Raw genomic sequence first — 25,872 nt, forward strand, 5'->3', positions numbered from 1 at the left:
GGATCTCGGCTATTTAGAGGGTAGCGCAAGAACACAAGATGTGTTTTGGGTTTAAGCAACAGAACGTCATGGTGAGATTAAAGAAAACAGCTTTTTGTCAAGAATAAAAGGCAGGGGTTCCTAACCGGACGCATTCCTCAGAAGAGCGCTTCTCTGGCCGAGAAGCGAAGATTGTACATATTTTTTTGGAACACAACGTTAAAACCTTTGAAATAATGAATAGGTTAAGTTGATGGATGGAAACAGATGCAAAGAGTTAAACAAAGCACTCCCGACAGGATTTATTCTGTACCTGTTTCGGCCCGAGTCCCGGAATCCTTTGGCAAAGGGGTTGCGATCAATCTTTAGTCTGGTGATCTGTCAAAACGGCAGACAGGACAACGTATTCTGAAATTGATGAAGCTCAAAATTAACTCACACAAAAGCCCCCCCCCCCCCCCCCCCCCCGTAAGATGCGACATCTTATTAGATGTATGACCAAAAAAATACAACTAAATCCATAAAACTGAATAGTAAAATTCCCCCTTTGTGAACGCACAACTTTTTTTTTACAAATTCTTAAAATATGCTAGGCAAAAAAAACGAATTTCCTAAGAGAGAGAAACAAAATGGGGCTGCGTACCTGCTGGTTCTGGTAGGCGGTGACGGTCGTAAAGACGGTTTCGGAGAAGCTGAACGTTTTAACGCCCTCCCCGCTCGGCACTGGTTTGTTAGCAGACAGCTCACTGCTGGAGTCCTTCCTGATGATGTGAACCCGAGGCTGATACTTGTGCATGGAGTGAAGGATGATCTGTAAGTAAATATATAAATATAAAGAAATAAACTATAAGGGGTTTTACAGCTGGGAGTGTTTTCCACATTGGAAGGAATCCTAAAAACTTTGTTCACTTTTGTCACATTTAATTGCTTCAGATCAACAAAGAAACCTCAAAATCGGACAAAGTAATCGCCTCAAGAATTGTGCTTAATTAAATTGATTGATTAATCAATTCCAGAAGATTTGTTTATTCAATACTTGGACAGGACCAGTCCGACCGCATGAAGTAGGCTGAAAATCTCCAACAGAAAAAAAAGTAAATAAATAATCAAGGCCACATCTAAAAAAAAAAAACTAAACAGATTAGAAACGGTGATTAGCCGAGTTTCCATTGAACATATGATTCAGCAATTTGACATTTCAAACATAACTTCGCTTGGTGCCACTTTACAATAAGGCTCCGATTATAGCTGGTTAATAAATAGTTCGTAGATATGTTATTAATTCATCTCAACACTTTATAAGTCATGAATAACTCTTTATTATCCATTAATTAAGGGTAAGAAGGAGACAAAATCTACAGTTTGTTTTGCCAAATAGTGAGCCAAATCTGTTTTTTAGCATATAGTCTCCTTCTCCGTCTTTATGCATGATAAGCAGTTATTTATGACTCATAAAGTGTGTACAGATAACATATCTATGAACTACTTATTAGATATCTAAAAGGGAAAACGTATTGTAAAGTGGAACCATTCGCCTAATGGAAACACTGCAATTTTGAAAAAACACATTTTTAAAAAAAACGTTTTGTTGTTAGGATGATGAGGTTTTTTTTACTGTAATTTGGTTTATTTTCCAAAAATGAAATGTCCGTGTTTTTAAATGATTTATCCCGTGAACAAACTTATTCACACGTGACTTCTTGTTTAACAGGAAACACCGCAATTGCAAAACTGTGGCGTTTTTTTTGACATTAGTGGAATATTTGCACACATTTTGCCACGGGAGCGCGGCTGAGCGAGGGCTACACAGTTATCTATAAGAACCAGAGTGCGAGTCGTCATCCCCCAAACAGAACCAACCAAAGTTACTCTTGGAGCGCGTCGATGACTCATCCAAGGAGTCATAAAAACCATCAACGCACTGCAGGTATATCTATGCTCTGCTAAGGTCAAAGTCCATGATTCAACAGTATGAAAGAGGATGGGCAAAACATTGCAAAACAAAAAAGAAGGGGGGGAAAAAAAGACATCTTGATGATCCTCAAGACTCCTGGAAAAAATATTCTGTGGATTTATGAGACACCCTATTACATCTGGAGTACGGCAAGGCAAGGTTATTTATATAACACCTTTCGGCCCGAGGCAAAATCAAAGTGCTTTTTCGTTGACGCTAATACGACAGATTTCAAAATGAAGTTTAGGGGGGGGGAAAAAACTTGGTTTAGAGTAGGCAGCAGCAAATAAAACGGTTTTTAACCTCGTTTTAAAAGCTCAGGGTGGGAGCATTCCTGCAGAGTACAGAGAGCTTATTCCAAATTTTTGGTGCATAAAAGCCTGAAGGCTGCTTCAGTATGCTTTGTTCTGACTCTTGGAGTGGTTGGTAGGTTTGATTCAGATGATTTTAGCGCTCTCAATGGTTTATAGCGTCGAAGACGGTCGGATCAGACACCCAGTCCAGGCTTTTGCGAGTGAGAGACCCATTAGTGAGGTTCTGAACTCTGTTCGGTTTACAGTGTGAGGACATCAGAACCGGACTGGTACGCTGATCGGCTTTTGTTTTTGTAAGGACTCTCGCAGCAGCATTTTAAAGAAGTGGAAGCCGTCTTGTTGTTTGTTTTTTTTTTCTTGATAGTCCAGTGAAAACGGTGTTACGATAATCGAGCCTGCTAAAACCAAAGGCATGAAGTGACTTTTCAGAAATCTGTTGGGACAATCGGTCGTCTAATCCTGGACATGTTTTTAGGTCGCAATGCTGTCTTTACCCTACGTTTGATAGTTGTTGACACTAAGATCAGATTCATGGTCAAAGCTAAATTCCTGGGTTTTCTCTGAACTAAAACAACATTTTAGAAAATTAACATCTAAACATACTTAAAGTCAAACGTGGTGATGAAGTGGCAAAGTTTGGCACTTTGCCACTTCATCACCCAGAAGTGGCACTATGGATGGAACTATGAATTTTGCTCTTTATCTGAAAATGCTGACTAAAACTCTTAAGGTCGAGTCTAACGCTGTGACAAGACGTGAAACGTGCAGTTCAGGCTCGAGAATCCTAAAAATACGGTCAAATTAAGACAATAAGGCAAAAAAAAAGAGTGGATTTATGTTTCCATTTGTTCATTATTGTCTTTTGGAGGCTTTTGCTTTTCATGTGAACAGCATAACTTAATGAAATTATCATTTGAAAACTGACATTTTTTTATTTGCTCTGGGCAGTTTTCTTTGATATTATTATTGGTTTTCATTTATCTAAAATATAAGTTTCTGAAATTTACACTGAAACAAAAACAAAGTACTTTTTTTCTAGTTTCTAGTACAAATATGTTCTTGGAAAACTTGAAATAAACTTATAAGGGATTTTTCATTAATATTTTTGGTTTTAAGTGAATAATTCCTTAATATTGATGAAAAACATACTGCTTCCACTTGCAGTTTATTAAAATAATCTATACTTTTTCATCAATATTAAGGAATTATTCACTTAAAACAAGCTCCTATGTCTTTCTGAAAAGTTACTTGCAGAACAGTTTTGTTTTATTCCAACTGTATTGAGATATTTGCACTAGAAACTAAAAAAAAAAAAAAAAACAACACACATTTGGTGAAATTTGGTGTTTCTGCAGCGATAAAGTCCTTGTTTCTTCTCCACGCATTCCTCCCAGAGTCGGCTCGCTGTACGTGACTAAAACTTCACGCCGTCGTGAATCTCAGTGGAGGATTACTTCACAGCAGAGCAGAGGCGTCAGACCGTGTCGGCCTCAGCCTCGCCTCGGGGCCCCCGGTCTGCTCCTGATTAATCTGAGGGTGAGAAAACCTCCCCAGAGCCAAACACCCCCAGTTCTTCCCCTCATCCTGCCGCAACGAGAGGGGGTCATTTCAAAGCGGCGGGGCCGCAGGGGCGAGAGGAAACACCTCCGAATATGAAAAACACTACACCTCCAGACCCCCAATCACACACACACAAGCAGAAATTAAGACTGGTGCACGCTTTAATCTACCATCCTCGTTTTTTTTTGGTTTTTTGTGGTCTTTTCCGCCATGCTCTGCTCTTGGATCAGCCATCAATCAGAACGCCGTGGGAGGAGCTGCGGTGTCTTTTTACCCAGTTCAGTAGACGTCGCACAAATTGTTATCCCCCCCCCTCCTCTGACCAGAAGGAAGGAAGAAAGAAAGAAGTCTTCGGTTTTTTCACCGGGGGAAGACATGTTGCCTTCGCTCGGTGTTTCGGTTGCGCCGAAATGGCCGTTTGAAAAAGGAGCTCAAGATGGAAAAAAGACAGACAAAACCCGCATTATAAATTCTAAATCTTTTCAGCCAATTAGCTTAGCATTGTTACTACAACAGATACTGGAAGGGGTAAAAAAAAAAAAATAAAAGTCAGTTTCTGCTGGGTTTTCAAGTCGACACTGCCTTTTTGTGTGTAGTAATCGTCTGGCTCTCCAGTTTGGCGGCTGTCATCCTGACGGAAAGTGTCGTCTTTAACTAATTTTCTTCAGTGTTGTTATGCTTTTAGCTCCATCCATCTTCCTCTCAACTGTGACCAGCTTCCCTACGTATGAGACCAAAGAATTCCCCAAAGCATGATGCTGCGACCGCCATGTTTGACTGAGAGGATGGCGTGTAGCTCCAGTTGATGTATTGTGTTAGTTCTTCGCAGAACATTGTGTTCTCCGCGTAGGCCAAAGAAATTAATCTTTTGTCTCGCCTCCACCGCGTTCTCCGATGCGTCATGATGATGTTCGCTGATGTTCTCTCAACAAAGCTCACAGGATTTATCCGAACCTCAAATTACTGATTAGATGAGCTCTGAATGTCATTGACTGCACACGTTTTATTTTTGTTTTGTTTTTTTTCAGAGGCGTCCATAGGAAGACGGTGAGAACTCATGTGCATATTTGTACGTAAATAAATTACATCCTGCATCGTTTTAGTCAACAGTCACTTTTGCGGTTGACAAAAAAAATTTAAATCCCAATAAAATACATACAGTAGAAGATTGTGTCTGTAACAACATAAAACGTGGGGAAATAAAAAGCTAGGAATATTATTGGAGTTGTATCCATCCTTTTTTTTCCCACTCCCGATACCGATATCCGAGGTTCAGTATCGGCCGATACCAATACAGAAAAACATCACTGAATGACTTAAAATGTTTGTTTTGTTTTTTTAAAGTGGAATAAGGAATTATAAATATAATATAAAAATAATTAATAAAGCATAACGTCGCTCTGATCTAGAAATTTTTTCAATATCAGGAACAATATAGATATTAACATCAGACTGGTGCATCTCTAGTTTCATTAGACAGAAACTTTCTAAACTACTCTGGGAAATCAATTGAGCTTAACGTACTGTTTTACAACTAGTATGAATTTTAATATATAAAGTTATGTTTTTTTGCAAACTGCCTTAAAACGTCATTTGTTGCGAATCGGCACTATCTAAATACGACTCAACTGGAGTATTTAGACATCTGTCTCCGAGCCACATTCGTTTTTTTCTCAAGGAGGAAAAAGACATTTTCAAAGACAGAGAGGCAGGTCAAAACTAGAAAGCAGTTTATTAAATGAGGTGACACGAATTAAATGCAGATGACCCGGCCTCTTAACTCGAAACAAATGACTCAGGGAGCAGCCAGGGGACAAAAGGCTGACAGTTGTTCAAATTAAATTAAGTTAAGAAGAGATGTTTTCATTTTCGGCGGAGATAATCCCCTTCAGTCGCCTCCGAGGAGCACCGGGGGGGAGGATGGGGCTTGAATCGACAACCGCGCGTGTTCATACCACAGGTCGGCGTCAAAAGCAGCTTAATAACGACCTTAAAGGATCGGCGACCGGATGAACGAATCACAGAGCGCAGATGAACCGGTCGGGTTTGAGTTCAGCAGAGACTCAGAGCGGGTGGCCCAGTCAGAATTTCATAACTGCAGAGGAACAGAAAGAAAGTTGCGTCGCTTTCAGGCCAATTACATGATTTTCGGGGCGGCTGGGGAGGGGAGGTGGGCCACGACGGGCAGATGTTCAAAGCGGACTCTCAGAAATATTTACTGTGCAGTTTTAAACAGTCTCGCACAACAGCCCAGATATGTTACAATGCAACGCATCATTAACCATAAAGAACAAAAGAAAGCAACAAAAGGAAAATTGGAAAAAATACAAAATGATTTCGGTTATAGTCTTGCCTGCTCCAGAGTTTTATTAGACTTTCCCATACAGCAGAGAGGCAGGAAGTACGCGGTAGAGAGAGCGACAGCCAAGAGGGCGAGCGGTGCATTCAGGGACCACGTTTTCTTCTTGTAAATAAATATTAAAAATCAAAAGTCTTCTGCCTGTTTAGGCTGGTTTTTTTATTTGCTTCACCATTGTCACTCTAAGAAGTAATTTTAATTTTTCCAGTTGTAGATAAACATTTATCTTTTTTTTTTACCTCTGGCCAATTTGCACACACTTAATCCACTTTGGCGTTGCGCAAACTTTTTTCTTTCTTATGGTTTATTGTATGACTAAATTATAACAAGATGCTTTGTTTTTTTTTTTCTTTTTTCTTTTTGTTATGAAGGCTTAATTTCTGGTTCCCCACTAAATTTTATTACCATATAGTCGCAATCTTCCAAAGTGTCAGCAGCGCTGCCAAGCAGATTATTATTCATTTTTATTTAGACAAAAACAAAACGTTTTTAAATCTTTGTGAAATTTTAGAAACCTCGTCAAACTTTCCGTCCAGTATCACGTTCATTTGACGAACAGTGACTCAGCACTTCTCCAGAAACTTTGGTGGCTCTCACACTTCAGGCTCTTTTTTTTTTACAAACTATTTCATTATTCTCTTCAACGTTAAGAACTCCTGCTTTAAACAAGAGATCCTTCATCTTAAGCTACCCTGCCAGAGCTCATTAGCATTAGCATAGCCTGCCGTGGATGCTAAGGCTAGTTAGCATAGCCACTGACGATGTCTTCGCCATTAAGACATGGGGCACCGCATACACGAGCATGATTGTCAGTGTTAAGACCCTCCTCCTGGCTCTGATTGGTTGGCATGACATATTGAAACTTTTAACAAATATGTAAAAACCACATTTTTGTGCTTTAACGCAGATGTTTTTACAATAGTCTTTATTTTCTTTTTAAAAACTTTGTGGCGTATATATATATATATATATACATATATATATATATATATATATATATATATATACATATATATACATATATATATATATATATATATATACATATATACTGTTATGCTACTGAGAGGAAATACTGTATATACTGTATATATATATGTATATTTATATATATAAAGAGAGAGAGCTCATTGTTGCTCTCTGTGCTGGAAGCCACAACAATCAGAACGAAGCTATATTTTTATTTAATTTATTTCCTCCTGTCTCATTACTTTTCCTTTGTTTCCATTGAAATTCTTTTGTAAGCTAAGTTGTGAATTACTGAGAGGAAATGGTAAGCAGCACCAAACAAGAGTTGAGCTACAATTGTTTTGCTAGAATCTTTAGCATAGCAATTTAGCGTTAGCTTCTTTTGAATCTTGATGCCGTTTCTGTAGGTACTACATCCATTTCTATTAGAACGCCAAAGACTATTTACTTGGCAATCATTTTATCAAAATCAGATACAGCATGTCTAACACGACAGAAGGGAAAGCAGCAAAGAGATGTCACTTTTATGGACGTTACGGCTACACGTTAGCCGTCGTCTCGCTGGGAACTGCAGTTGCCATAAACACGACGTTCGGGCGGCGCCGAGAGGGAGACATTTCCAGCGCTGCGACAAAATGGCAGCATCCAGTTTTATGTGTTCCCGGAAGGACCCGGCTCCGTCGGGGCCCTGCAGATGATCACATCGGCTCGGCGGTGACACATGTAATAACATGTGGAAGTGTCTTTATTTCTTTCCCTCTCCTGCTGTTCCGTTTAAACTCTGTGTTTTTCCCGGTGGGTGTTTAGGGTCTAAAGGAAATGAATTTGGAAGCTCCCTGTGTGGGAGGTTAGAAACTCCCTGTTCGATGTTTTTTTTTGTGAATTGCGGGTTCCTTGAAAAGTCGGTGTCATGAGAAACCGGCAACATAAAGTAAGTGTCATGAATCATCCGACATGCCAACAGAAGAGGAGTCTTTTTTTCTCTTTTTTTGAAAGGGGATTATTTATGTCCCGGCTGGCAAACTGTCAAGAAACGTCTCCTCTAGTTTGGGATTTTGTGATCAAATTTAAAGATTTAACCACAGACTGCAGATGTACCACATGCTTTACACGAGAGAGACTATTTTTACAACACAGTTGTGTAATGCAAAATATTTTTGATATGAATGTCACACCACATGTTTTTACCCATGCTTGATTTTTTTCAGTTTGATTTTCTAGACACAATTTGTAAAATATGACGCGATGACGATCTTTAGTTTTCAGTAATTCCATTTTAAAAGCATAATTACTCAAAAACATCATTCGATTTATGTAAGAAGCCATAGAATGGAATGTATACCAACAGACTAGATCAATATTTGTTTTGATTGCTTTTGACATAAGATGCAGTAGATAGCGCACACACCCACCACTGCTACAAAATAAACACGACCGCGAATCAAACATCCCGGCAATCACCTAACAAAACTAGGACTTAATCTCACACTATGCCACGCAAATGCTTCACTCACCTCAGGATTCTGGACACTTGAATCTCAAAGTGAAACTGAAAGCATGACCTATATTTTAATTAAGTTGACTTAGACTTGTATAACCACTTGTGGACATCCTCTAAAGCTACAGGATGTAACTTTTATTAATATATATATATATATATATATATATATATATATATATATATATATATATATATATATATATGTTTGTTTGCATATTTGTTAAAACCATCACCATCTTGTGACACTATAGTACAAGACACAAAGTCTGTGAAAAAAATTAGCTCCTCTGCCTTCTCCCAGTCTCAGGAGTGGTGCATTTCTTCTGTAACAGAAGAAAACTTCTTTTTTTAACGTATTATTTAAGATTATGTAAGAAATTATCTTTAAAAATAAATTAATAAACAGAGACATGGCAAACGTAGCATGCACACTTTGATTACCTTTACCTAAAGTTTATTCATAAAGCGACAATTGAAAGCATTTTTAATCTCAGGGCATCCCAGGAGACAAACAGTTCCAGTTCATATTCAAACCAGTTCCATCCAAATTCAGCTCAGATCAATGCAATCGATTCAATACATTCCAGTCATATTGATCAGGGAATGTGGGCTAGTAGGTAACTGAGGTCTAATCAGTGCAAATGCTCTTACTTTGCATCATTGTTGTGATTCAGCCAAATAACATGGATGATAACACAGCAGAGGAAAACTTTCTAAATAAAAATGCGGGTGAATCCCTTTGACTGGGCCGTTTGTTCCTTCAGTTTATTCTCAGGGATGGATGGATGGATGGGTTTCCATAGATGCTTTTATTTTTAATTCAGACGAAGAAGAAGAATCCCCCCTGTTTGTAACTCCACAGAACGAGTGCACTCACGTCGGGTCGATATGCGGTTCTTTAATCATGTCCAGGACTCATTTGCATTCTGGCTGCCAGAACCTGATGTGGATCCTGCTGCAGCAGACCGCCTGTGAATGTGGACTGATCAGCCGCGTCTGGTGCTGTTCTCTTGGCAAGCAGATCACGGAGCATCCCGGTCGGCGCAAAATGCGAACAGGGTCCCGATTGTCTTCGGTAACGGAGCCGTCTGAGTCGCTTTGCCTGATTAGATACACGGAGGGCAGTAAATCAAAGAGCTGATGATTTTACTTGGTGCATTACGGTTAAATATTGCACCTATGAAACCCACATTATCCATTCGGAGCGGCCAAGAACCACTAAGAAACTCACTTCAGCTGACTACCTTTGTAACTGGCTGCCTGTGAGCGAGGCAGTAAATCAGGCATATTGCGGTGAGACTTCGAGTTCTAGCTGCGTCGCTGCTTGAGTGAAATACAAATCAACTTCAGTCATTATGTGCCTTTACCCAAACCGTTTTATAACAAAATCCTTGTGCTGCATAGAGGGAATAAATATTATGTATTAAATTCAGCACACTGGTTCAAATTCCAGACTTCTAATATGTTTCCCGTACAAGACGCGGACTTCAAAACAGACAAAAGAGCGTGGGAGGGCGGCGTGTGGCACAGAAGAGAGAAAATCGATTTTGAGCAAGTCTCACGGCCGTGTGAGTCACGAACGCATCGGGTTCACGGAGATATTCCCTTTCAAGTTTCCTTTCATGCAAATGCATTAAAAAAAAAACAGAAAAAGATTTTCATCCGAGGACGGCTAACCCAGCTCCGGCACCATGCGAGACTCAAAAGGGAACGGAAATGAAAATCACAGATTGAACATTGGAGAGCAAAAGTTTGTCGGGTGAAGCTGGACGCTGCGGTCGACTGAGTAGAATCTGACGTAGAGCCACGGAGAGGCAGAACATGTAGAAAACTCTGCTGTGGCGTTCTTTCTCCACCCACTTCAGGACAGTTAACTTTAATTTAACTAAACCAGAATCAGACAATTTTAGGCTCAAGCTTCACCGCTTTTTTCTTCTGGAGGAGATAAAAAGCCGTTAGTGCAGTCTCACTGCAAAACGTTTGACACAGCTGTCAGAAAGGGAGTTTTGTTTCATTTGTGTTTTGGTAATGAAATTAAATATGGCTTTCCATACATTTTTAAGCATTCCAACCATTTCCAACTCTTTTTTTTAACCTACTTTATGAGACATAGGCCTCACTTAAATGGCACGTTCTCTTGTGTTTCCCTTTTTGAACAGGGGATAAAAGAATTGAGGAAACAGGAAGTCAGCAGTTATAATAATAGTACTAACAATCAAGACAATGATGGAAACCCTGACCATCATCTTAATGAGACTGCCATTGAGAAACAGAGTCAGAGGTATCTTCAAATTGCCCGTAACACAGACTGCTACAGGAGACCCTTCATGCCCACAGCCATCACTACCTACAACAACTGTTTAAAGAATTTGAATTAATATGAGTCACAATAACACCAAAATTCCCCTTCGGGATCAATAAAGTAATTTTAAATTTGAATTTAATGGAATTGCTGGCTGGACTTACTAGAACATTACGGACATTGACTCAAACTACATGAATGATGACGTAACACTGAGCACCAGGTGACGTGGGGGGTTTAAAAAAAAAAAAAGAAAGACGTTTTCTTACGTGTCCCTGGTCGTCCAGCTCGTTGTTGGTGAGCTTGAGCTTGTCGAAGCTGACCACCTGCCTCATCCAGGTGTCTCCTGAAGCCAGAGAGTCCGGATGGATGTAAACCCGCGGCGGCACCGGGGAGTCCGCGTTTCCCGCCACCATCCACTTGGAGCTGTGGTACACGTACCTGCACAAAACCAAAAAAAAAAAAACAAGAACCGCAGCGTGAACGTCTGGATAACAACCCAACTAAAACACGTTATAAAGTTTATGTTTGACTTGAAATAAAGACGGCTAAATCTGAAATATTTATTTATTTGTTTAATATTTTAATATATCACCATTACCAAAACTATTTTCGGCTCCTTTTTGTATGCCTGTTTCTGATGCTTCTGTTAGCACCCGGTGTTAAGATTTGACGTAACGTTATCGACGCTCTAACGTAGACCATGTCACCTCACTGAGGTCAGTTCACGGTCGGTCTGGTTCTTATGACGCCTGCTCTTAAAAACCTGGAAAGGCGTCAAGAGTTTGTTTCTCTCTGCCGAGAAAAAAAACCCCCTAAATGTCAAAAAAAAAAACAATAATAATAATAATAATCCAGTCCGCCGTTTCTCCAATCCACTTAAAATATTCAACAAGGCCAACATAAAATAAGCCACATGCAGTCACACGCTCGGCTGCGCAGTTTCAATTAAGCGTGGCCATAATATTTGATGATGTTGTGCACAAGGTTTTGGTACTGTGGGGAGTTCCACCCATTAAACAGCAGGAAGATGGGGAGGGGGAAAAAGCAGAGAGTAATAAAAAAAAAAGAAGTAAGTATTGTTAGTGTTAGTTTTGCAAAAACATAGGAGTTCAGTTAGTTCCTTGGTGTGGAGAAAAATAACAAAAGGAGGAAGAACTAAAAGGACAAAGAAAGTAGCGACAACGGTAGAGAGTGGAGCGAGGCTAACTAACGTGGAGGCTTGTCGAGAGAGAAACTCAGAGGCAAATAAAGCGAACGGAGGGGTAGAAGAAGTAAGAGGGAGGGGAAGGAGAAGAAGAATGGCAGAGTATGGCTGGAAATAAGTGCGGGAAAAGAGAGGGAGAGATTGAGGAGCACAGCTGTTTGCTTTTAGTTCTGGCCCTGAGCTCAGTTGAAAGTGTTTTATCTGCAGCGTCTCTGCCAAAGTCATCACTCACTGCTGAAACATGGACAAGACTCTCATTTGGGCCTTTTGTTATAGCCTTTGATGGGCTGCACCACCCTGTTTAACACACACACACACAAAAGAGAGGCAAAAAATTATACATTCTGCCACAAGCAAAACCCACATATGTGTGTAAGAAGAAAACAAACGTCACACATGGCAGAAGATATTTCTGGTCCAGAATGGTCACATTCTCACCCCACACAGGCATATCAGAAATGGTCTTCCAAACATTTTCACTGCCCTGAAACTTTTTCACATTTCGTCACGATATGAACGTACGTTTTTTTTTTTACCCCACCAGGGGGTATTTTGTGGGCTCTAGTGTCCCTTATATGACAGGCTGACAGGAAACGGGGAAGGAGAGGGGGGGAAGACATGCGGCAAATGTCGTCGGGTCCGGGAGTCGAACCCGCGACGGCCGCGTCGAGGACTCAAGGCCTCCAAATACGGGTCATGCTAACCACTACGCCACCACGGCACGCCCCGTTCCAATGTTTTTTATTGGGATTTCACGCGACAGAGCAAGACAAAGCAATATGCATGATCGCGAAGTCGGAGAAAAACTGCAAATAGTTTTGAACAATTTTTCACACGGAGCCAAAGAGTGTACCAGGGATAAAGTTCTTAAAACTTTTAAGCACAGCCAAAACTTTAATGTGTTAAGTTTGATTGATAAATAACGATTCACGTGTTTCTGGTACATCCGTAAATCCAACGCACAAGTGACATCTGCAAGCAACAATGGATGACAAAGATGCTTCTCTCGTCGCACAGGGGGCTAATTGTTGCTAAAACAAAAAAGATCTTATTGGACGCTGGAGAAGACTATTGTGCTAAAAGGAGTCAGCCTATCAGCAGAGCTAATCAAGACTATCTTTACAGCTTAGCTTTAGCTTATATGGTGTTTTATCTACACTGTACTGTTTAGTATGTTATTAATTTCTGTTCCTCTTTCTTATTAATGTCTCGTTTTTTTCTGTACAGCTTAAATTTTCTATTGTGGGACTAAGAAAGGTTTATCTTTTCTTAACCTAGCATCTCAGTGCTAAACATGTAGCAACTAGCACAGATGTCCCCGATGCTAATGTTAGCGTCCACATTTCTAAATAGGTTCTATGAATGGTCTAGGGTTTCTGTACTACTCGAAAGATGAATAGGTATAATAGCACTTTGCTCCAAACTGATTGGTGAATAACCTGAATAACATTGACAACAATAAATATCGTTATCATATGTGCATTCATTCAATGACTTAGCAGAAAAAAAGGTCCTCTAATTGAAAATGTTGCTTATTTTGTTGACTTATACTTCAATTAATCAACTACAGACTGTACAATTGACTCAACAGTAAGTCTGATTCGAGTCCCACCACTAATTTAAAGCCCGGGCCTTTATGGTAGGGACCCTCAAATCCGGACCTGGAGGGCCGGAGTCCTGCGGGTCTCAGATGTGCCTCCGCTTTCAACACACCTGAGCCAAGTAATGAGGCCATTAGCCGGACTCTGGAGAACTTGAATGCATGGTGAGGAGGTAGTTCAGCCATTTGATTGAGGTGTGCTGAACCGGGCACACATCTGAGAGCTGCAGGTCACCGAACCTCCAGGTCTGGATTTGACGATCCCGGCCCTCTGGACCTCTCTCCCCTCCTCCCCCTGGGTGGAGCTGTTGACAGGACGTGCACTGACTGCTGAGTCCACAAATCTGACCTTAATGGGGGAACGGAACGAAGAAAGTCGTTGAAAGAAAGTCGTAAAATGTACTGTAGCAAGAACGTGGAACGAAGAGCTCGGCTCAGATGGGACCCAAACAAAGCGCAACGTGCAATGTGTTGCATGACACCGAGAACGCTGTTCCTATGGGGGAAAACTTGGTGGATGCATGGAGACTCAGGGAAGCTGTTTGGAGTTGATAGGTAGATGGATGGAGTCAAACATAGGAAAAATCATGCAAGAAAGTTAGAAGTTGCAAAATTGATCCAATCTTACAGGAATTGAGCTGGTTTTGCAAACGAGACATAAATTATGTCGCTACAGGAGCTATACGATAAAAAAAAACCCTGCAGCGGATGGTGGTTTACAGGAAGTATCCAATAGGAACTGACAACACACATAGTCGTACTACATTTTGAAAATAATTCATAATTTTCCTCTTACTTCCCAATCAAAACTTTTAGGTTTGTTGCAAAAACGCAAAATCTTGCCAAGTATTTTAGTCTAGTTTCTAGTCCAAATATCTTATTTCACATGAAATATATAAAAACTAACAAAAGGTAAATTTTCAGTAAGACATAGGGGCTTGTTTTAAGTCAATAGTTCCTTAATATTGAGGAAGAAGTGTTAGTTCTAGTTCCACTGGCAGATTATTTCACTCGTAACATTTTTCCCATTTTTCAAAAATAATTGACTTAAAACAAGCTCCTATATCTTATTAAAAGGTTACTTATGAGTTAGTTTTGTCTTATTTCAAGTATTCTAAGATATTTGCAATTTTAGAAAGTAGACCAGAAATACTGGCTAAGATTTTACGTTTCCTTAAAATACCCTGAGTTTTGTAATGCAACAAAAATGTGGAAGAAAATCTACAGGTCTGAATACTTTTCCAAAGCACTCTACCTAGTTAAGACGGTGCAACAACAAATTAAAGCAAACATTACGGACATGAACATGGAGGGAGTGAGCGGGTTAAGTCCTGAAGATGCATCGTGGCAGCAGAGAAAAGTCAGACCCGGCAGTGTTTTTGTGAAGTGCAAATTTTCTACACTCCTCCATCAACGTATCCCTATGTACGCTTTAAACCGCACAAATGTAAATATAAATGGATTGTAAACATGAGCTGCGCATAAAACGTGCCTTATCTGCAACCCAGAGAGTCTGAGAGGCTCTCTCAGAGCAGACGGATTTTCTGTGAGCGTCCTGATAAAGTCTATTTTTGTTTTTTACTTCTTTTTTTTGTGTGCTATGTGCTGAGAGCAAATGGATGAAGTTGATAATAGATCAAACTTTTGGTTTATAAACCTGCACTATGTTCAAAGTAATTACATGAGCCATGTCAGAATCAACTTTTCTAATAGTTTTTTATCTGCATTGTGTTTTAATCTAAGAAAATATTCCAGCAACTGTACATTTTTAAAGACAAACAAACCTTAAAATCTGACTTTAGTAAAGTCATTATGGTAAAGTTATCCACAAAAAGAAGTTTTGTGTATTCCTTTCAAGACTATAGCCAATGTAAATAAACAGCTGCATGAAAAATGATTGTTAAATTTTTAAATACTACGCTAAAAATAATGTTATTTCAATTGTAAATTTGATAATGACGCATTATATACAGGAAAATGTCCGCCTCAATGCATAAAGAGTCAAAGGTCACGAGATTAGTTGTAATTATTAATTAGTTGTAATGAAGACGTTTAAAAAGCTTCACTAGTTTAGATTATTTAAGAGAAAATAATAAGAACTTGGTTTTGTTTGTTAGTTTATTGTTTGTTTTTTTGCTAATCCGACACCACCAGTTTGCATTGCACGTCAAAGTTTCACTTTTCTAACTTCCTGCAGCACCTAGCTGCGCTGTATTGCTGTCTTGTATTTAAACAAGTGCAGATCTTATTTCAGCTTTATTTTTTATTCCAGTTCTTATTTATGACTGATACATACTGTATATGTTTAGCATCTGTGTTGGGAAAAATGTAATTTCTCTCAAATTAAGATGTTTAATCTACCACTGAAGACGGTTTAGCAAGTAGTTTATAGATAAGATTCAACTTTATCTGTCATACAAATCGTGTACCGCTGTTATCTTGCGTTATCGAGCTAAAGAATGAGCGTTAGCTTCTCGGCTGAAAGGAACTACAGACGTTTATAGCGGTGAGACTATCACCGCTGGTGATCGCTTTTCGGATCAGTTTTAGGGTTTCCCATGAAATTGACAAATTGGGATCTACAGTTTGTAAAAGGAAAATAATAAGAAAAAAAAACTTTGTAATTAAAATTCAGTTTGGTTAAAATGTGCAAAACTAATAATTTACTCAGATATCTGGACAGTAAAAAAAAAAAAAACAAAGTCTTCGCCGTTACATTGTCACTGCAACGGCGCGATCTTCTCTGCGACCTTTGACCTTCATGGCCTCGCTCCCCATTTCATAGACGCACAGACCTCAACAAAGGGTGCCAGGCGTTCCTGCAATTTCCTGTTTGGAGCGCTGTTTAGGGTTACGCTCGGCGTAGCAGGGAAAGTGTTAAGGAACGAGGAAACTCAAGCCCCCAAACGGGACTGGAAATCTGATTAGTCCTCTCGCTTTCATCTTTCATAAATCCGCCATCTGGCACCGGCACGATCAATAAAGATTGGACTTTATGTGACACTCTTACTGGACAGATGGGGATGAGAGAAGTGGAGGGGGAAGGAGGGCAAGCTTTACGACTTCTCAGCCAACACCAAGCCGTACAGCTGACAAAACTAAACTGAAATGCGCACTCAGATTCTCCCCCTATATTACATTACCATATACACAAACACACACACACACACACATGTGGCTCCAAGAAGTAATTGCTAAAAGCGCGTGTTTGTGCACTTTTAGCATGCGCACGTATGCCAGCCCACGGTTAGGCTGGCATGCGCGAGATCGGCCCATATATTGAGTTACTGCACTGTCAGAGTGAACATCCTGGGCTGAATGTTTGGCTTGGGCTCATAAAAAAAAAAAAAAAAGGCCAAAAAGTTTTGAGAGAGCAAATGTGTCCTCTCAGATTTCCGTATAAATGAAGACCAACAACCGTCGATATGTTTCAGCTTTCACTTCTCGCTCTCAGAGCATTCTTGGTCACCGCTGACGTGACTAATACGAGAATCGTGTTTAAGTCAGACCTTCAGTTTGGAGTTCAGACCGGGCCAGGCCTCTGGAGGCCTTAATGTTGGCCTGAAAGCACTGGTAGCACATAATGTAATCTGACAAATAATATCCAGAAATAAGAGATTCACACAAACTGGATGGAGGGTTGGGGTTAAAATCAAATTTTGTAGATAATTTGGATGGAATGAATTTTCTGGTAAACTCTGAAAAAGATCTATTCTGGTGAACAAAAACAAAATCACTGCGATTTTTGAAGTTTTTTTTTTATTTTTCTTTAAATTCTTGAGCTGGCGTCATTGTGACTAATTTTAGCTTAACAATTCCCTTCATACTCAAACTGGTTATATAGTTTTTTAAAGCTTTGTAAAAATTAAGATTTTAATACGGTGAGTGGCTTACTTGCAGCACAGTTTGCCCTCACAGGTGCTGTGCTGTTTTTCATTTGTGAACGTGTCTTTAATGTGAGTGTGTGCATTTATTTTCATAATTGTGAAGAATGAGAGTCAGATTTGATACTTAGTTCGACCTAAACACTGGGTTTATGCCGTTGGGACAGAAGTTAGGGACTCTTAGCAAAACCGAGTCCAAAACTGTAACCGAGTTTTTTCGGATTAGCGAAAAGACGATGAGGAAGCTCGTCATTCAGGCGGCCATGTTGAATGGCGACCTGGTTAAACTTCACTGAACCTGAAATAAGTAATAATACAAAGGTAAACTAATGCTGTATAATGCATGGTGAGTTGTATTGATGGCACTCAAGAGGAAGGGTTTGTTTAATAAAAAAAAAATTAGCTTTTTGATGCTAATTAGCGCAAGCTAGTACCCCCCTCATATCAACATGGTAACTGAAGGATTTTGCTCCGATGTTGGAATGATGTCACATGATTCAAGCACATTCCTCTTCCAATTTCAAGAACCAGTGACATTTGCTACATGTCGTAGCGCCAGCTACCATTAGCAATACGAGTTAATTCTCTCTATTTTTTTTGTGTTAAAGACTTAAAAAACATTTTCACAAAGATGTTTCACAGTAGGTTTGTAACACTGGTTTAATAAATCACAAACTGTCTGGATAGTTAGTAAACAATTCAAATTAACTCTCACTACAGCTTACAGTCATGTTTTGCTGCTATGTTTAGCTAGCTAGTCTAAGCTAGCAGCTGTGACTCCGGACTCTCCCAACGGGAAAACGTCAACTAGAAACGTGGAAAACCCAACTTCCAAGCACAAACAGAATGCACCATTGGCAATATTAAGCTGTTGAAATATATTGGGTATAAATTTTGAGTTTTTGCTGTTTTAGAAATTGCATTGTTGCAAATGTGTTAGTAGTTTGGATTTTCTCTTGTAACTCAACCTCTGGTAGCCTCCATGTTAGACACTGGTCACTTTAACCAACTTTTCAGGGTAAAAAGTTAACTTAGCATGTTGGGTCAAATCTGTAATGAATCCTGTTTTGCTAAACTGACTCTTGGATCTGTTCATATGTTGGTAAAACAGTCTTAACTGGATTGTATTTAAGCTAGAATCTTTAATAATGATGAGAGACTTTCCAGAGTTGTAAGTGCGTTTCCAAATCAAATAGATGAGTTATGAAATGCTTTGCTACGCACAGAAATTGAGGCACTAAAATCACTGACATTAAACATTCCCAAGCAAGTTGTTCAGCATAAGTAATCACTGCAATGTAAGCTTTTGATGAGCAGTACCATGAGGCGCTGCTGAAGCGGGGCAAGCGGCACTGTGCAAAGCAGGACTGATCCCAATAAAGCCCCACATTTCCAGACGGCAAACTCCCAGGCACTGTGAGACACACCAGTGACAGAGGCCGGCTGGGTTCACAAAGCCCTGTGGTAAATTCCCCAGCCTGGAAGAAAATCCTATTTAATTTTACAAGACCTTTCTGGCCTCTAAAAATCCTCCATGATGTCTTGGTTTGCTGGTGGGAGACGCTGCAGAGCGGAACGCCTACAGAACGCTCCGGTGGAAACTTTGTGTTTTTGTTTTTTTAGGTCAAATCAAATGATCTGATTGTAACAGTGAGATTATTAGAATCTGTCCTGTTTTGTTTATGAACATTTTCATTTCTGCTTGATAAGTCTGGTGTAAATAAATCTGCTCTGCAGACGGGAGGAGATGACGGATCTTTGTCTTATGTTGCCTTTAATAAATTTTGCTCTCGCACAGCAACACATTTGAACTGACCTGCTTCAATCCATCAATAAAGTTTCACCTCAGACATGCAGCAGACTTCTAATGCTTTTTTTTCCTTCATCAGAATCATATTTTCAAGGTAATTCTGGCTAAATTAAGGGTTTTAATTTCTTTTAAACCTTTTTTCTGTTCAGTTTCAAGCTGAAGTTTTAAACATCTTTTAACTCCTTGAGTTATCAAAGCAAATATGGGAATGTTAGCAGTGATGCATCAATCCATGTGTTAGAGATCAGATTCAAGTAGTTTTTCCCTGATTGGTGAATGCCTGGTCTAACAGTAAAACAAAAATTAAGATAAATCAATTCATTAAACACATGAAAGCTACAAATTCCCAACATTTTGGGGACTGTAAACACATTGACCTCCAGGATTTCCTTTAATGTTGTTATAAAAATTTAAGTTTTGTCTGATTCTTTAAAGGTTTTTGAAGACTTGTCATTCCTTGATTTTTTTTTTCCTGGTGGATTTAAATCTACTAACTCTATCAAAGAACTTGACAAATGCAGTTTAGTTTTTCTTTTTTTTTGGTCTGTTACGGTGAAAAGAAACATCTAAATCGGTCAAAATCTGAATCAGTATCCGCCCAAGAAAAGCCTGATCTCTACTTGAAGACTTTCTACTGTAGCAAAGATAAATACATAACTATAAAAATTTGAGTCTTGTGAGTAAGATTTAATCACGGACTTAACTTCATCTATCAACTTTAAAATCTAAACGCGTAAAACTTTACAAAAAGAAATCAGTCTGGCTTGGAAATCTCACCTAATGATGTTAATATTCAGCAGATGAAATATTCCCTTCACTTTTGCCCAGAGTTGTTTGACCCCTGTCCACTTTTTGCATATGTAAAAAGTCGGCCGTGCGTGCCAGTGGTGTTTGTACTCATAGTTAAGATTAACTAGAAAAAAAATAACTAAAATAAATTAGCTTATCTGTTTTACACATTAGAAGCATAGTACTGTGTTCTAATAAATAAAGTTAACAGAACTGTTTAAAATGTTATTAAAATTTAGAAAGCATTTTCCATCATGTTCTACATTTAAAATTATTATATGGTAAGATCTTCAGATTACTGCAAAATATTGTGTATTTATTTTTTTGTCATTTTTAAAGGGGCAGTATTATGTAAAATCAATTTTTTTTAGCTCTCCATTGTGTTATAATGTTATTTCTTCATCAGAAACATACCTGGGGTGTTGCCTTGATTTTTTCACACACGTTTGCTAAATCCTTTAATCTCTCATTCAGCTGTTCAAAACATCTGGGTGGACTTAGCCCCGCCTTAGAGGACAAAGCTCCTCCTCTGAGCTGCAGTTTCCAAACTTCCGCAGCCATCCAATGCAACTCCCCCACTCAGCTCCTTCAGACTAGCCAGGAGCAATTAGCAAACAGTCCATCACAAGGCAACACAGAGACACACAAACACTCACACCTATCGGCCTTTTACAGAGATGCTGGAGTACCCAGAAAGAACCTGAACATGCGAAATCAACGCAGGCCAGGATTTTAACCCAGAACTTTCTTCCTGCAAGACAACAGTGCTACCAACTGCTCCACCATCCAGCTGTTTTTCAAAATCTGGAGAAATCCTGTCGTAATGCTGCACGTTTTGTTTTATTTATTTTCTGATATTTCCTATAAAATGAGAGTAGCACTTCTGAGGAACACCAGTGGCGACGTCCAGGTTGCTGATCATGTGACTAGTGATGCGAAAAATGTTTTCAACTTTGCAAAATAAACCAACTTTGAAACGCTTCATCATAGCGTTGCAAGTTTTTGTAGAAATGTAAGAGATTTTTCAAAACTGCAATGTTTCCATTAAGCTGATTTATTTTCAAAGTGTCAAACTGTGCAATTATGCAGTCAGTGAAAGCGCCGCTAGACAGAAGTATAGAGCTATACAGAGGTTTTAAAATGTATTCATTGAAAACCACTTAAATTTCCCATCATGCCGTTCATACGGTTTAAATATAAGATGCAAAAGATAGTCCTGGAGTTAATTCACGTGTGGCTGTTGCTGCACACTGTTGACCAGCTGGCTGAAAGAAGGCCGCCACACTTCTACCGTCACTTATGAGAAAGACCAATCAAACTTTTTTTGTAAAAATTTAATCTGGAGTAAAACGGAAACTACAGGAACTCCTTGATGTTTTAAAACTAAAAGCTGTGAGTAGCGTGTTTCTATGGTAACCGACTGCAGAGCTAAGCTAACAACCTGATTCACTGATCAGTTAAAGCCAGATCTTCATATTTTATGTACGTTATGTGCTTGTGTCCATGCATCACAATGGCAATCGGTGCATTTGTGTAATAAATTCAGAAGCAGCAGGAATAATTACTGCCTTTCTGATCATATGTCACATTTTGATGAAATACCATAACACCATAAAAGTGGATTGAAAATCAAATTCCTTCTCTTGTATAACAGACATGGGTTCATTTCAGCCTTGCTTTTTCACAGGTCCAGCTGATTTCAACTCTTCCAATTATTTCTCTGAATGTAGATCTGAGCAAATAAAAGCAATTTATTTGCTTATGGTTAAGGATAGAGTTAGGCTTCCTGACATTTCAAGACTGCCTTCTTTTTGAACGGTGTGTATTCTCGTCTTTCCCCTTTTTGAAGACTGACTACGAGAAACGGAGCTCCAGATTGCATCATATTATAGATCAGAGAAACAGAAGGTCTTCTATTACTAATTGAAGTTAATTGAAGTAAATAAGAACTGGTTTGGTTGCTTTTAGGATTTGTTAGCTATTCGAATAGTTGAATTTTAAAGTAAACAAAATGTTTCACATTTAATTTTCTTCCCAAAAGTTGGATTTTGTTTTTTCTAATAGAGCACCACCACTGTTAAGGTTTTCTGTATTCGCTTTGTGTTTTTGTTTTGTCCAACAGATGCCAAGAAATGTGAAAGCAGCTCTAAATATCAACTCGGTTCATTTGTGTCAGAATCCTGCGGCATCTCAAAGGAACCTCATACTTCTCTCAGCCTCTTCACACAATCGATCATGTCTGCCTCTCGGCGCCGTAGCAACGGCCTTCTGTTTTCTTTTGTCGTGCTCTCTCTTTTCCTCCAAATCCCGACTTTTGCAGTGATGCATGTTGGGAGTGGTGCTGTTCGCAGGCAGCCGCTGCTGGCTCTGCCGCTTTTCTCCGTGGGATGATGATGATGAATACATTTCAATCTTCCTGTCCCTGGCTCTGACTTCAGGGAACGGCACTGTGAGCCAGGATATCAGTCTTATAGCTTATCCAGAGCGATCCATCACACACACATCATCCTCCAACACACACACACACAAGCATGTTTGCGTGGCTATCTTTGTGGGGACTTTCCATTGACTTCTATTCATTTCTACAGCCTAAACCTTACCCTTATCCTAACACCTAACCATTACATGAGTAACCCTAACCAAAACTTAATTCACACCTTCGTCCTAAATCTGACCCCTGACCCAAAAACAGGGTTTCTCCTTGAGGGGACCAGGCTTTGGTCCCACAAGTTCCAGTGGGTCCCCACAATGTAGTATGTGTCAGGAAAATGGTTCCCACAAGGTATTACAAACAAACGCGCGCACACACACATGCACACGCACACCCCCTCTCTCTTAAAGAGTCCAAATGATCATGGTGACCTTTTTCTCTCTTTTCCTCACAGCAGTGGCGTGAGGGGCAAAAAGACCAACTTGTACTATCTTTGTTTAATCCAAATAACGTTCCGAATGACCAACATGACAGACGGACTAAATGAGACGTGCACATCAACGAGGGGCAGCAAGAGTTCGCCAAGGACTGATGTTTTGAAACCCGTCCAGGAAAAAGATGTGCGTTTAATAAAACCGAAAGGCTAAGCTTACTAACAGACTGGAGCTGACCTGATTTCCTGCTGATCAGCTGCATCTGTTGCTCGGATGTTGTTTTGTTTTTCTTTCTCCTTTTTTTTCCATTTTGCGTCCAGTTTTATTTTCGTCATAGCCAAAAAGCAGGTGTGACAACATTAGGACCATCGTGGGAATCCACATTTATTTTATGTCTCCGGGCTTCGGAGAAATAAAATCCTCTCTCCCCCTCCCCGCCGGACTCTGTTCGGTGAAGCAGTTGTTCTACTCGGGAAAACTCTGGATTTATGAATCGAAATGTCAAGCATCGTAAATAACAACGACCGGATTTAATGACAGGTTTAGCGCTGAGAGCTTGCTGCTGTTTTGGATGATGCTCAGCAGCTCTCAGTCGTGTGTGTGGGCGTGTGTGTGTAGGTTTGTGTGTAAGTGTGTGTGCGTAGGAGGAGGAGGGCACCTGTATCTCTTGTTGTCCACTGGCACGATGTCCATCGCGATGTAGTACTGCTGGTGCGGGTCCAGGCCGGCGATTTTTACCCTCATGGCCGGAAACATCCTCCTGATTGGGGACGAAAAACAACAAAGACGTCACTGACCCGAAGACAACATGAAACTAGAAATCAGAAATTGCCATAAAAACGCCTGCAAAAACAAAAACACCTGCTAAGAATCAATTCAAATCTCTTTTTTTTATCCCAAAAGGTAAATAAATGCCGAAACTCAAAGCATTTAAAGGATTTCCAATAGCAGTCAGTCTTACAACCAGGGCCGGTCCAAGCTTTTTTGGAACCCTGAGCAGCTTTTTGGGGGGGCCTGAGCGGGGGCCCATACCAACATGTCAACACCAAATGATTTATCACTCCTAAGCAACTCTATGTGTGTAACACACCTACTGTCATTAGGATCATTTGTAATTAGCAGACATTATACCACTACCATCATTACTATTAATTTTAACCTTACAGGAGTAACAAAGTCAAAAATAAAAAAATCATCTGGATCATTTTGAAAATGCAGGGTAGTAACATTTAATGCATGTTAGTTGGCGTTTTATTTGAACTATTTGAAAGTAACATCAGTTGATAAACAGTCATTTTAAATATCTTCCATCGATAGGAAAAGATGAATCATTATTATTTATTTTAAAAAAACAACTCAGAAATTGTTTTGCCATGTGTAATAGTTTGCAATATTCAAAAATATTTCTCTATTATGCTAGTGTGGTGCTCTTGGGGACCCCCTAGTAATCTGCCGCTTAGCTCGCATATGCTTTGGGCCGGCCCTGCTTACAACGAATATGTAGAGGCTTCTGGCTGCAGTCTGTCGCTATTTGTGACTGTCATGACATGCTAACAGCTCCGTAGCCAGGCAGCAGAGACGATACTCCACAGCAGCATGTCCTGGATGACGGCAACGTTTCTTGACGAGGTTTTACGTCCTGTCCAAACGTAAATAAAAAAAAAATTTCTACAAGATTTTCTTTGTATTTGTTGGTATAATTTTTTTTTTTTAATGTCTTATTTCATTCATGCAAAAAATAAAATAAAACAGTCGACCAAGCAGAGATTTTGTGGACAATTTCTGGTCACCGATTTTGTAAATCTCAGATTCCCTTTAAGCTAAAATCCACTAAGGAATACTTTCTTTTGTAACTTCTGATGACATTTTACATTACAAAAAGATTTTCTAATAATAATATAATTAAAATTCTAATAGTAAAGCAAAAAGTCCTGAACTGCCTGTTTTTATCACTCAAATGTAAAAGAAATATATACAGTAAAAACCTCCATGTTACTGGACCAACGTATTTAAACAGATAAAAGGATTCAGCGTATATCAGCTGTGTCAAGTTCAGATCCGAGGAGAAAAAGCTTTAAATTTCTTTTTATGTGTTAGATTGTTTGATCTGTAGCAGCATTAAGCAGGTTTGTGTTTAATGATGAATTATTCATATTCGAATCAGGAGCTGAATCAACCTTAGTTCACCAGAGAGCAGCCTGTGTTACACAGCTCTGCAGATTTGAACAGGATTTCACTAATAATATTTTATCCTGTCATCAGATTAGTTTGAAAAGGAATGTTTTCAGTTTGTAATATTTATTTACAACTTCTACGATGGTGGGGAGGGTTGTATGGTTTATTTTCTTCTTTTTTCACAAACATAAAATTGTGTAATGACCTAACTGATGAGATAGATAGATAGATAGATAGATAGATAGATAGATAGATAGATAGATAGATAGATAGATAGATAGATAGATAGATAGATAGATAGATAGATAGATAGATAGATAGATAGATTCAGACTTGAAACTTTCACTCAGATACAAAAGGTTTTTGCTACACACATAAAAATAAAATCAAATTAAGATAAAATTTAAAATTCATATTAAATCTATGCCTGAATGACTGGTTGCTAAAAATAAGACACAGTCACATTTCATTCATCAGCGGCTCAAGAGTTAACTGTGGAAAAAAAGTTGTGCTCAATGCAGAAGCAAACACGATGGCGGCGGACCCCCTTCTTCTGCTTGGGGCCCCATATATCCCCGGGGCGCCTCTGCTTTTTACGTTTTCG

The 25,872-nt window shown here is 39.3% G+C and overlaps 1 protein-coding gene across 2 annotated transcripts in view; it reads right to left on the reverse strand.

Moving 5' to 3' along the window:
• tbx15 (T-box transcription factor 15) overlaps positions 1-25,872 on the reverse strand; it is a 55,647-nt gene that overhangs the window by 15,556 nt on the left and 14,219 nt on the right. For both annotated transcript variants that reach the window (XM_028023945.1, XM_028023946.1), the window contains exons 3-6: positions 23,752-23,853; positions 11,208-11,379; positions 623-790; positions 293-357 (exon numbers count right to left, since the gene is read on the reverse strand). In XM_028023945.1, coding sequence (XP_027879746.1) covers positions 293-357; positions 623-790; positions 11,208-11,379; positions 23,752-23,853 — 507 coding nt within the window. The remainder of the gene's footprint in view (positions 1-292; positions 358-622; positions 791-11,207; positions 11,380-23,751; positions 23,854-25,872) is intronic.

Source organism: Xiphophorus couchianus, chromosome 7 (genome assembly GCF_001444195.1).
Source record: "Xiphophorus couchianus chromosome 7, X_couchianus-1.0, whole genome shotgun sequence".
Lineage (NCBI taxonomy): Eukaryota > Metazoa > Chordata > Actinopteri > Cyprinodontiformes > Poeciliidae > Xiphophorus > Xiphophorus couchianus.